Source organism: Nasonia vitripennis, chromosome 2, assembly GCF_009193385.2.
Source record: "Nasonia vitripennis strain AsymCx chromosome 2, Nvit_psr_1.1, whole genome shotgun sequence".
Classification (NCBI taxonomy): domain Eukaryota; kingdom Metazoa; phylum Arthropoda; class Insecta; order Hymenoptera; family Pteromalidae; genus Nasonia; species Nasonia vitripennis.
This window is the reverse complement of record NC_045758.1, coordinates 16199382-16212982: the sequence shown is the minus strand read 5'-3', so window position 1 is coordinate 16212982 and position 13601 is coordinate 16199382. Positions and strand designations below refer to the sequence as shown.

The 13601-nt window shown below is 48.7% G+C and overlaps 1 protein-coding gene across 1 annotated transcript in view; it reads left to right on the top strand.

The window, feature by feature from the left end:
• LOC100121936 (division abnormally delayed protein) overlaps positions 1-13601 on the top strand; it is a 110695-nt gene that overhangs the window by 20902 nt on the left and 76192 nt on the right. The window contains exon 2 of the mRNA XM_003425338.5: positions 2413-2553. Within this exon, the coding sequence (XP_003425386.1) occupies positions 2413-2553 (141 nt within the window). The remainder of the gene's footprint in view (positions 1-2412; positions 2554-13601) is intronic.

Below are 13601 nucleotides of genomic sequence, written 5' to 3'. Positions count from 1 at the left end.
AGCTTATTGTAAGGCGGCGTAAATCAAGCGAAAAATTTGCAGCGTTATCGGATTTGTCGTGTGCGCTTTTCAACAATTAACGCATCGCGAAATAATACTCGCGCGCGCGCACGCCAGATACGCCTTTAATCGGTTAAGACGATTAAGGCTAATCGCATTATTCGGGCAAATATATATGTCTGACCCAGAATTGAAATGACTTTTTCCGTCTGTGAAAGCTGTTCAGTCAATCGGACACGGCTTATAATCCGATTTCGAACACAATGAAGCAGTTTACTGGGCGCGCAAACGGATTAGCCGGCGTTGGACGAAAGCTCAATTCAACAGCTCGATTCGAACTCGGTGCCGAAGTTGCGTCAATTAAGAATCCCGTACGAATTTCGCGTCGAGTTATATATTCACTTTGATTCTTGAAGGCTTCTCTCGCGTTCGCAAACTGCTGCCTGTATTACCGATTGCGCGAATATCGATATGCTGTGCAATAATGTTTGCGCAAAACTTGGAAATTATATATAGTTTTCGTATAACTGTAGTACCTCGTCCAAATCCGCCGAATAAGTTGTACCAGCACCGCAGCTTAAACCTCGACCGTCGATCTAATCACCGCGAAGCCCTTAAAACGGAGAGAGCCGCAAAGTCTGAACCATTAACTTTCAAGAGCTCCGGCCCCCAACCATCGTGATCCTTCGCATTCTAAACCCTCGCGCCCGCTCTCTTCGTCGTCGCGGATGAAATTAATTGACAGAGCGTCGTCGTCATCGCAGTCTCTTTTCGCCCGCGGCATTAATTGGATTAATTACCTTTGAACGCGTCGCTCGACTGGAGTGCGCTCGAGTAAGAAAGAGCGTAAACGCTCGCTGAATGGCATCGGCGCGTAAAGCAAAGTCGCGCAGCGAGAGCTGATACGCCAAAGCTCGCACAGAGGGGCGACGACGGCAAGAAGAAAGGCCGACGAAAAAAGGAGTTGCGCAGTGCATCGAAGACACGTGTGTGATGCGGCACGCACGCACACGCTCCGACGATGAATGGGCGGAAGGATGAATGAATGAGTCGAGCGCGCGGTCTAGTGTGTATGTTCTCGATTCGTCGCTTTCCCCCCTTTTTTCGCTTTGCTTGCACGCGCGCGCTTCCGTTGATGCTTCTTTTACACTGATGCGCTGTGCGGCGGGGTTGAAGCGCGCTTGGGGAAATGAGCTTTGCCGAGGTTTGCTTTTAATCCTTTAACTGAGAGAGAGAGAGCTGCTCTGAGTGGTTGCATCGCGAGCTGGACTACTACTCTGATGCTTTTTTTGTGTTGACTGATGCTAATGGCTTCTTTGACCTACATAACCCAAAATTGCCGCTCTTTTCATGCTCGCTCGCAATACCGCCAAGTGGAGAATTCAACGCGGAAGTTTGCCCATTGAGAGAGGGGGCTCCGCCCTTCAAACTTCTTCTTCGTCTTCTTCTTTTTTTCAATCCCGCACACGTCTCCGTTCACTCGAATAATCTCTAATACCACCTTGCGCGCGCTCACTCGGATCCGAGGGGAAACGGAGCTTGGAAATAAAGAGGGTAAGCTCGGCTAGCGGCACGAAGGTAAGAGTAGGCGAAAGATTAAGGAATGTAAAGTCGATTCGTGCCAAGTGGCACAAAGAGCATGCAAAGTGCCTTCTCTTTCTCTCTGTCGGGCAGGTGGCTGAATATTCGCTGCGCTAGGCTCCCCGACGACTATATGCAACGGGACCAGAAGATTGCCTTTCAATTTTTCCCTGTACACTCGCGCGCTCTCCTTCTCGAGCGTCGCCCTCTACTTCAACTTCTTTTCTTCGCTCCATTGTGCGATTGTGGAGCTTTGACCCAGAAATACGCTGTACGCGTCCAACGTGTTTTCCGGGCAAATTTCGAGTCCGTGTGTGGATCTCGAGTTCTGAGAAATGGCTCGGGAAAGAGAGAGAGAGAGAGAGAGAGAGAGAGAGAGAGAGAGAGAGAGAGAGAGAGAGAGAGAGAGAGAGACAGACAGACAGACAGACAAAGACAAGGAGATGCGCTCCGCGATTTGCAAGCAAATGCGCGCGCGTGGATTTACGCTCTCTCAGAACAATGTTTTTGTTTGCCCCGCGAGTCGCTGCGACGACGACGCGAGGATATATAGAAGGGAGGAAATGCGATTTGACAAATGCGTTTGACGCAGCCGGAATTTCCAGACGTGTATGCACCTGCAGGATTGACGTGCGCATGAAATATTTACTCGAAATATTTCACGGATATAAACGTTAGGTACGCCTCAGTGGATACATCGTGTATGCATATTACCCCGACAGTTTTAGGTTACCGCGAGATCGTGAAAATAGCGTATAAGAGTATATCGGCGATTTTGAAAATTGAAATTTTCTCCAGCTGCTATAAAATATCCACTCTTGACTTTTTCAGCGACCTGCGGCGGACGCTGCTGCGATGCGGAGATGGAGGAGCATCTGCGCCAGCAAGCCAAGGAGGACTTTCACGACCAGATCCATCATCACAGCCGAAGCCTCCTCGGTCTCCTGGCAACTACCGCCGATGCCCTAAGGGGTGAGTTGATGTGTTTTTTTTGTCCTCTTCTTCTCTTATTTCCTCCCCAGCCTATAGTATATGTACGTATAGGTATATACCGTCGCGCGTCGCGAGATATATCGTCACGCGCGAGCGAGGGGGCACGTCACCGTTACGTATACCGCCGCGACGACAAAGCTCGATATTAGAGAGAGATGTACCGCAAGGAAGTCGCGGAATATCAAGCGGACTGAGAGCCTGTGCAGATGCGCAGGAATTTATGGGCTATAAATTGATGTACTTTCGTCGCTTTTGTTTTTTTTTCAGCGACCGAGCTGTATATCCACAGCGTATAAACATCGGTTGATATAAGCACCTCGTCGAGAACAAAGTATCATCCCCCGCTTTGCTCGCAACCTCCCTTGGCATACTGTCGGCGCGGGTCGAACGACAAACTTTCCGCGCGTGATCCCCTCGAAAGAGCCTGCAGCCACCCCGTTTAAGAATCGCTCTTTTTGGAATGATCTCGAGGTCCAAACCCAATTATCCGCCAACTCTCGCCAGGCATGCGAGAGAGTCGCGAGTGCGCCGATCAATGTGGAGTTTCCGCAGCTGGATCCATCGTCTTACGAACGCCGAGGGCGAGCCTCCCCCTCTTCTTTTTTCTGGCTCTCGCGGAAATACAATGCACGAATCTCGAGATTAAATTGTCCTGCAGCGGCGGTGGCGGCAATGAGATAAATAACGCCCGAGCTCGTGCGCCCCGAGGTGAGAGACTTCTTTATTTCGAGTCGACGACGACGGGGACCTTTTTTATCTCACGTACATGCCTTTGCTCTCAGCAGCAAGCGCGTTTTCATCTCTCGAGAGCTGCGACGAGTTAATCTTCTTAATTATCGAGTCGAGCGCGTTTTTTCCATCGATTCTTCGCGATTTCAAAAAGGTTCGAACATGCCGCGCGAGTCAGGACTGGCTTTAACCGTTGGAACATCAATTTTTTACCTCCTCCTCTGTCTCTCTCGATAATCCGCCGGGGAATGCGACTCGCGAGCAGTACACGCGCACGAGCGAACAGGCGCAACGACACGTGTTTTCCACGGGATCTTTCCTTCTTCCTCTCTTCCTCTCCCTACTTGCGCAGATTGTCGCGCATTGTAACGCGCGCCTTGTACGGGCTTTTCCTTTGTTTTGGAATCCGTTCGCTTTTTTCCATAGGGGGTTCCATTCCGCAGGTTTTTCAATTTTTTTGTTCCAGTCTTCTCGCTTTCTGCGCGGCCGACACTTTTTTTCGTCAGCGATGATTTTTGGCCCGGGCGCGGGAAAAGTCGCGCTTTGTTCCTTTGTGCAGTGAAAATCCAGGAATATAAGGTACACGATACACACGATAATCCCTTATAATTCCCCCTGTGCTTTGCGCGAGAGCTGCGGGGCTATTATATATTTTCAGTCGTAATTCCATACATTACACCCCACTCGCGGAGATTACTTAGCCAAAGTGCGAGAAAGCATTGTCCCTGCACGTCGACCAAAAAATGAATCAGCTCACCTTTCACGCGTGCAGCGACAACGCGTGTCGCGCGTAATCTCGACGCGCCGCCGCAGTCACTGTCGCGCGCTGAAAGTAAATCATCGCGGCCGCGCGCTCTCCTAAAATAATGTGCTGGGCCGAAACGAGCGCGCGCGCACAGCTTGCGAAATTTTCATCGAGACCTCTCGCCTCGTGCTATGCACTCCTTTATCGGCGGCCTACCGCGCGCGCTTTCGCGCCGAGAGAGTTTTTAGCCCACTTTTATGAAACCCACGCTCTCTCGGATCCGTCATATATGCCTTTTTTCCGTACTCGGTTCTCTTTCTCTCGGATCGATCGCGGGCGCGTTTTTACGCGAAATCGAATTTCGATCTCGAGAGGTGCATGTGAGCTGGCGAAAAGCTTTCGGGAGTCACATATACGGCCACGCGCGCGATCTTGATTTGACGGGCTATATGGTCCGCTTTTTATCGTGGAAAGAAGTTTGCCGAATGAATCAAAAGTTTATTACGGGACGTGAAATTGAATTCTCGCTGCTGCTGCTGCAGGATCGACGAAAAAAGGAAAGCCGCGCGTCGCGTTCTCGTCGACGATAAATTTTTGCCCGCGGGTTTCGACGTGGACGTGTGTGTGTTCTCGAATTCATCGAGTTTCAATCGAAAGCGAGCTAGGAAAGAGCGAAATGTATATGGCTGGGGAAAAAATCTCGCCGTGTTTGTAGTCGATTTGGCGTAGAGCTTTTTTTATCGACTGCCGATTCGATGAGCGGTAATTTATATATAATTCTGGAGAGAAAATGTTTCGACATCGACGATTTTATTCGCAAATATGCTCGCAATATTACTCACCAGGCCTCTTCCGGACGCAGGAAAATACGCGGCGCATAAAACCGCGCTATACCCCCCCAAGCGCGTAATTCACATCAGCGCAGCCCTTATAAGTGTCATCGCGCGGCTGGCGCGCGAGCAAATTGCCGCGACGCAGCCTCGACGGCACGTGCTCTCTCGCGCGCGCGCGCGAGTGTATATCTTATATATAAGCGAGGCATGTCCGCAGGAGAGAGAGAGAGAGAGAGAGAGAGAGAGAGAGAGAGAGAGAGAGAGAGAGAGAGAGAGAGAGAGAATCCCCTGGAGGTAGACGGAGCTCTCCGAGGACTCGCTGATGCTTTTTGCCGCGCCGCTCGACGTTTTTGCGCCCGGAAGCGTGTAGTCGCGCGCTGGACATTTTTCCCTCTCCCGGGAAGTCTACACAGTCTGTAGAGGGAGTGTCGTATTCCTTGGCGAAATGGATTTTCGAAGCGCTACTGCCAAGTTTCCAGAGTGAATATGGGCTTCTGGTGGGTGTGTGCGCGCGAGCGCGCGCGTTGTTCTCTGCTGCTGCATTGCGATGTCGACAACGTTATGTAACGCGCGCAAAAGTCGTTGTTACCGATGAAATATTACGTTAGATAGGATTTTCATTCGCGCGTTTACAAGGTGAAGACGTATTTATTGCCGCCACGATTGATCGATGCGAATTTTCCACAGGGAGATAAAAATCGAAATACGCACTCGTATTTAAACGCGCGCGCACCTCTCAATTAAGCTCGCTCCTCGTCCAAATTATGAGCGCAGGCTCCTCTCGAAAATAAAATCCTCTCTCAGCTTGTCACGACGCTTTTAATCAAGCTCGCGCAGCGGACTTTATAATATGCAAATTACACGCGCTGGTCCAAAAATTTTACACGCATTTTCTCGTCGACGCCAGGGGCTTTCAATAGCCTGCAGACTACGGATGATCGATAAATACGCGCCGGGCATATAATGCCTGCTGCGGCCCGCGGCGAGAGAGACGGAGAGCCGCGTCGTGAGAGGTTTTTCAACGCGACGATTGTGTGCGTTGCGAGCTTTTGTTTCTTTTTTTTTCGAGGAGGAAAGCTTTGTTTTTACACAGTATGGCTGCGGCGCCGAGTGAATTAAGGGATGAAAATTGATTTTATTCGAGGATGAAAAAGCTAGCCGCGATTGATAACAGTGTTTTTATCGGATATATTCTCAACGACTTTTTTCGTTTACGTTTGATTCGCGTCTTCATTTGTGTGAAATACCTCGAAACGCATACGCGAAGCGCTTTTTATTCGCCCGAACGCATTTTTCTCGAAACACTCTCGACGACTTTCGCTCGCGTTATTAGTTTGTAATATTCGCGTGAAATATTTCGGAACGTTCGAGGCATTTATCCTGAAAAAAAAAACGAAAACCGAGCGCGCGTACGCTTTTTTTCAATAAATATCCGCCGATATCAGCAGCTCTCGCAATTCGTCAAACAAATTCGCTTCCAGTCTCTCGCCCCTCGCGGCGTATCGAAAAAAGCCACGCGTATATAGATCGATAACCCGCGAATCTGCGCCGCCACGGCCATAACTCCGGGCCGCACTAAAACACTATATCGACATCTTACCAAACCGCAAAGCCCGTTCGCATCTCTCTGTCTCTCCCCATAAATCATAAACCGATCGTCATTCCATCCACGCTCGCGCGCCTCGAACAAAAAGCTCTACACACGCTGCGTGTGCGCAGCAGCTAGCGACATTCGTTTTCCCTCTACCCTCGAACTGTCCGATAGCAGCTATATAGAGCCCGCTGGTATAGAGAATCGAAGAAAAACAAAAGAGCCGCAAATGAGAGCAGCAGTGCTTCCGCAGCTATATTTTTCTCTCTCTCTCTCTCTCTCTCTTCTCGGCCGGCGTCAGAAGCGCGAGCGACTATCGCGCGCGCGGAATCGATTTCGGCCCGGAAAGGGTGGCGGCGAGTGCAGTGTACAGTGCGTTGCAGCGCCGGATGGAGATGTGTTGAGAGAGCGAGAGAGAGAGAGAGAGAGAGAGAGAGAGAGAGAGAGAAAGAGAGAGAGTACGCTTGGATGGTGTGCGGTGAGAGTCGATATGGGGAAACCGATGCCTGCGTCAAGAGCCGGAGCTTTTTTGCCTCGTATATGGCTAGGCGAGACCTGCCGCGGCGATGATAAATTGAGTCGTTCGAAGGAGAATTGCTGCTCAGCTTTTCTGCGTTTAGTATAAGGTTTAGCGGCTGTCTTGTATTATAAAAATCATGTGTACGGTACACTTTACGAGGGACGCGTCTCAGTTTGCACTCGAGAGCTCGGAGCGCTTTCCTGGTACATAGACTACTCCATAATTTTTTAACGATCGCCTCATATACGCACAATGCCTCGTAAATTTCACCAGTCTGCGCGCGCGCGCGCGCCCTTTTCATCCGTTATTTTTCTCCCTACTCTCTCGATTCAATTAGCCAAAAAGTCGCAAGCGCGATTTTCTCCTTTAAAAATACACGGCGCAAAGAGACTGTGCGCGCGAGAGAGAGGGATTCGGCCAAGTGCACTTCCGGCGTTGAAGCTCGAGTTCAATATAACGCACAATTTGCTTTTAACGTCGCCGCGTCTAGCCGAGCTAGCTCAGGGCAGATCGATAGCTCCGCGTGGAGCCGCAGAAAGAAAAAGAAGTCGTCGTCGACTCGTCTTTATGTCCCTCGAGGCAGTGCAGATTTTGATGGGCCATTCGGGAGCCCGGTATAGGACAAATTTATGATGGCCGCGGCGTTAAACTTTCTTTCTTCTCTCTGTGTGTCCGCAGGCAGTCGCGGCGTAAGGGTTTTATCGCTAGCGCGTAATTTCATGCGGGAGAGGTTTCTGCAGAAAGAGAGAGAGAGAGGAGCTGTTTTGTTTTAATTCGCGTCGCTGCGGTGTGTACACACGGAGGTAGTAACTCCGAAATATGAGAGCTTCTGTCTTCTGGCGTGACGAAGAGAGACGACTATATGCCGGCTTTACGCGAGCGCGAAGACACTCGCAGTCATAACTGCTGCGAGCTATTTCTGCTCGATGCTTTTTGCGCGCAGGCCGTTGTGTGCACCGCAGAGAGAAAAGCTCTATGGCGCCGCTGCAGTGTCGATGACTCTATCGTCGTCGCCGTCGTCGAGAGGTGCGACAATGGAATTTATTAATACACACAGAGACAGAGACATCGGCAGTAGCAGTGTTATGGAGATTAGGAAATCCGGAGTCTCTTCTCTCTTGTCGTATGAATAAGAGTCACGCGGGCTGCACGTGCGTACGTTGAATTATTCAGCGTTTTATTAATTTCATCAGCGGCCTGCATTATGTTATATAGGCGGCGGACCGTCGATGAATGTGTAGTACATGATTAAAGGATCGTGACGTGCGGATCTTTATTCCATCGAGTTGCACACGCAGCGCACAATGTAGTCGGGCCGAGAGAAAAGTTCGTTGCAACGCCATTTTTTCATCCCCGTGCGTACACCTACCTCTATTTATAGAGAGGAGCAGAGACAGGAAGTTTCGGCGCGTGTATTACATAGCGAAATAGAGACTGCGCCGCGCTTGTGACACTGATTGGCCGCAAAGTTCGGTATGAATGGCAGATTCGAGTACCGTGTACAGTGCTTTATCCAATTTGGGATCAAGTGCTAAGCTGATGCTGTAAATGAATGCCCGCGCGCGACGAGGAACAAACAAGTTTAGCAATCATTGTCAAGGAATTACACTCTCTCTGATCTCTAAATTACCTTCTACAGAGTTTAATGCTCCTCGCGCGCGTCCGTTAAACCTCGGCTCTCTCAACGGCGCACAATTACACAGGAGCCAGCGTATCGGGTTACTCCTTTAATCTTTATGTTGCGATAAGGCAGCACCGATATACATTTTTTTATTTTCCCTACTCCGAGGTGTAATACTGAAATCACTCGATTCAATTCGACCATCAAGGATATTATAACGCGCTCATAACGCGTGCAAAATTGATTCCCTCCTTTCACGCACACAGAGCCCAGTGCGACCTCGAAACTGAAATGAAAACAGCTCTTTCTTCGACAGCACCTGCTTCGCTTGCGATATCCTTTTTCGCGCGAGCATTATGCAGTCGATGAAAGCCGCGACGACAACGCGCTACTTTTATATATCTCGCGGAAAACACTTGGCGCTGGCTCGCGGTGAATCTCAATTTTTCGCGAGAAGGAGAGAGAAAACGTGCGCTCCGTAGCCTCCCACGGGATCTTCGACCCCGTTTTAAATGCCTCGTCGCGGTCTCTACGGATATGTCTGTATCGAATTGGCTGTTTTGCGCGGCTCTCTCGAAAACCGATCACGTAAGGCGTGTGCGTGTAAGGAAATCTTGCAAAGTTTTTCTGTGTTATATGGTAAAATGCTATACGCCGTTGCTGTTTATCGCTTTATATACTCGCGCTTCTCTTTCGAGCTTTATCGTTATGCACTTATTGAGTGGTTTTACGATTTATCACGGTTGTAAGTATTCGTTGTATTATAAGAGGGTTAAAACTGTATACAATTTATCGACGCGCTGCAGACAAATTTCACAAGCGATCTCGCTCCTGGAGGAAATTTCTCTCGACGATAAATTATCCATTAAACCTCAAGCAAAGCCCTGAATCACTCGAACCTCGCGCCCCAAACAATAAAAGCCCGTACCAAATAACACTCGGCTTAATTGTCGCATCCATCATCAAAAAAAGTAAAGCCCGGGCTTCACACCCCATCACGCACTCGCAGAAAACAGAACCATGCCGCGCGGCAATTTCCCCATATCCCATTACGGTAAATCTTTTTATTAGGCCTCGAGGCCCTTTTAATCAAGCGTAAAACACGGAGAGCGAGCGAGCGAGAGATAAAAAGCTCGCTCGCGCGCACGGCGTCTAATAAGCGCGCGGTTACATCGGCGCAAATTACACATCTCTCTATCTCTCTCTCTCTCTCTCTCTCTCTCTCTCTCTCTCTCTCTCTCTCTCTCTCTCTCTCTCTCTTTCGAGCAGAGCAGAGGTTAGAGCTGACGAGTCGTAACGCACGAATCATCGACAGCGGCTCGCGTAAGACTACTGTTGAGCCGCGCTACATAGGTATGTACATTCGGAGAGAAATTGCGGGCGCGCGGAACAGTTTTCGCGGGAAAATTGTTAAACGGCAGGCCGCGTGCCAAACGAGAGCGCGTTAAATTTAGATCTCTCTCCTGCCGCTGCCGCTGGAGGAATATTAATGATGGATAATGACGGACGTAAAAGCTGAGAGTTAAATGTCCACACGCTGATGGGGAAAGAAGTGAATTTGACGAGTGGTGAGAGGAGTGACGCAATGCTTCGATGACGATGATGACGATGGCGGCGATAATAAACGTTGCTTTATGATGCTGGCGCGTAATTTAATTCGTTGCTTGTTGGAAATCAAACGAATAATTTGAAATTCATTGTAACACGGCGCGTTTGGATCGGTCGGATACTACAAACCATTCTCCCGCTGTTGCGACAGCTTTGTCGTAATTTTATTTGAACATTCGATTTTACACATCTAGCGCATTTCGCGTTTAATGCAAAGCTTAATAATTAACGTATCGTGAATGTAATTACAATTATTATCATCGTCCAGTTTTGTTTGGCATATTTTCCAATGAAAATAGAATATCCACGCCGCGATCTTCGAAATGAAAATGCAATGGAAAAGTACGAAGCGTTAATAAGCCAAAAAGCATTTTTCCGCCTATAGCCGATGCGCAAACACGAAGCGCAAAACGAAAAGGCAAACATTTCTAGCCGAGCAGGAAAAGAGATTAAAAGCGAAATGGATCCGCAAACTCCGCATGACACGGGATAGCGCATTCGAGCACTTTACGCTATTTCCCCTTTTGCGCGTTTCGTCGTACTGCGCGCCTCGTTTATAATATTTCGCGACGACGCAACCAGACTGGACAAACCGGAATTACGATTTTAATTTTTCTTTCTCCTCGCCTACTCTGCCCTGTCCTTTTCTTCCTCGCTCGCGTTCTCGATAATTGATTGCCTACGCGTCCGGATTAACCGTATGGTGTATATACGCGCGGTAACTTTTCGTCCCCTTGTATTTTATTGAGGCTATTGCTCGACGTTTTAAATCTCATCTTTTTCACGTGGATCTCACTCGGGCGCGTCCTTTTTATCAAAAGAAAACAGCGAAAAAAAGTCGATTTGAAATTTCATACATAAATTCCAGCGCGTAATCGCTCCCGTGCTGAAATTTTATCCGATATCAAAATCCAATAAAAAGCAAACAACCTATACACCCGCTGCTCCCTCAAGAATCTCTGCCGAAGCCCTCGTATTATCGTCGTCGAGCATCGAGCGGAAAACCAAAGTCTAATTTTATACGTCGCCCTGGAAAAAGAAACTTGTCGGATATCACTATAGAAAAGGGCAACATCCATTCAAAGTACAAGACTTTTGTGATATCAGCAGCGAAGCAGGTCGCGGCTAAAACTTTTCATGTCGTAATACGCTCTCGGGCTCGATGCTGCTCCCTCGCTCAAAGAAAAGCGTTTACTGGGTCATAGCCGCGCGCTCGCGAGCGGGGGGAGAGAGCGTCCCCCGAGATATTTTCGAAAATTACTGTTTCTGCGCCCGAAGACGAGGAGAACAAAAGAGCGAAGTGATCTGAGAAATCTCTGCTGCAGAGAAGCTCGCTTCTCTTTCGCGCAGTCGCGGGATCTCGTGGAGAAGGATTTTCAAAGAGCTCGCTCTGATTCCCCTGGCTTTATTATGCAGAAGATTTGGAGTGAGCTGTTTTTAAAATTGAGGTTATATTCCTTTGATTGTCGGAGAGATAGATGAAGCCTTTGTCATGCAGCCCGCCGCGCATTATCTCCTTCGCGAAAGTTAGGTTGCTCTGCTCTCACAGAGACCTGTCAATCGACGATCTTCGAGAAATTAAAAATGCATCAGCGTAAATAGAATTCCGACAGCCGTCCTGCAGAGATGGAACGTCGAAGCTGATAACTGCGAGGAAGAAAAGAAGAGCGTCATTTCAGTAAAGAGATTCGAATCGCGGGATTTCTATTTACGAGCTTTTAACGAGATTAAGCACGTACAAGCGGCGCCGAGGGAGGAAGCCAACTCGAGAGTCGTTTTCTCTCGCTCTTCTGCCTCTGCCTCTAAGATAACATTGTCGACGATGTTACCAGTCAGATTGATTCCCTTTGTTTAAGAACACGGATAGATGCGACGTAATGCCTTATCGCTCTCTTTTCGCTGCTTCTGCGACTCGAGCTTTTGGTACTCGCACGTCTTACCCCGTCATTGTTGCGTTCTATCAGTTTCGCATATCTTTTTTTTATTCGTGTAATGGCGATCAGAGGCTTCTTATTGCGACTGTCATTGCCCCGCATGTGCAGTCAAAGGACTAATATAAGTTTTATCAGGATCCGTGTAAAAGTCCTTTGTTATATAATCGCGCCTTAATGGCTTCAATAAAAACTTCAATGGAATCCTCGCCAACACTTTTTTTACGTCCGATTAAAAGGACGCTATTGCATGTTTATTACTTTCATGGTGATGGCGAATTCCTTGATACTCCACTTTTGAAAAATTCTTCCGAAGCTTTATCACCTGTAGAAGCTCGTTAAAATATCTGATTACGGATGATAAAATAAACCGCATCTCTGACAGTATAGAATAATAATAAAGCTTGCCTGCAGGCAGGGTAACCAAGTATAATCCATGCTCTTCAGCTACTTCTTACGGGATTACGACGTATAATTCCCACCTCTCACCCAGAAAGGACTAGGTAACCGGGTCTACTTAATTTCCCTGGTTAATTAGACCCACGGGGCCATAAAAATAGCAATCAAGCGTTTATAATCGCCTCCGAGAGATTATCGGAGTCCTTATTAAAACCGTAATAACTCACGCGTACATAAATCAATTTGAAGGACCCGATAATAATTCGCAGCATCTAAAAATCAATACCTCCCCATCACTCAAGTACGTATACTCTTCCCCTGCTCCATATTCTTTACACATCCTCTGCCTCTTTCTCTCTCAGCCCCTCGCGAACTCGACCCTCTATGTGTGTTTGCAATTCGCCGAATCAGGGATTCCGCTCCTGCGCCGACTGCATGCACATATACACGCGCTCGTACAAACGCCGCTGCAGCAGCAGCAGCAGCAACATAGCAGCCATGCACCGAACGAAGCTTTAAAATTGGATCTTGTTATCCGCCGGCACGACGTATGCATACGTGTACAGCAGACGCGATCGCGGGGAAAGAAGAAGAAGAACGAGATGCGTGCAGGCGGAAGCGGGATTTATTTGGATTGCGGTTCCGAGCGCGCGCGGGCAAACGATTGTTCTTGCGCGGATTGAATTTTCGCGATCGCGTCAAAATATTTTCATCGGGGCGATAAAACAGCGCGCGAACAACGACCGTAAAAAATTTAACGCCCGCGCGAAGCTTCTCACAGTTCCAGTCTTCGCCTCCGACCGCAAGAACTGAGAAAAAAATCCAGCCGAAAAGCCGACGACGAAACAAAACGATAGAAGTCTGCAACGCTACCTCGTGCGCGCGGCAGTTTTACGGCTCATAGAGCACGAGCCGAAAGAGCGAAGAATCGTCAGCAAGAGAGCGACGAAGAACAGAGTCGTCATGCGTGTGTCGAGGGCATCAGACGTCCCTCTCTCTCTCTCTCTCTCTTGCTGCGCAGTATGGTATGGAGCGAGAACGAGAGACACA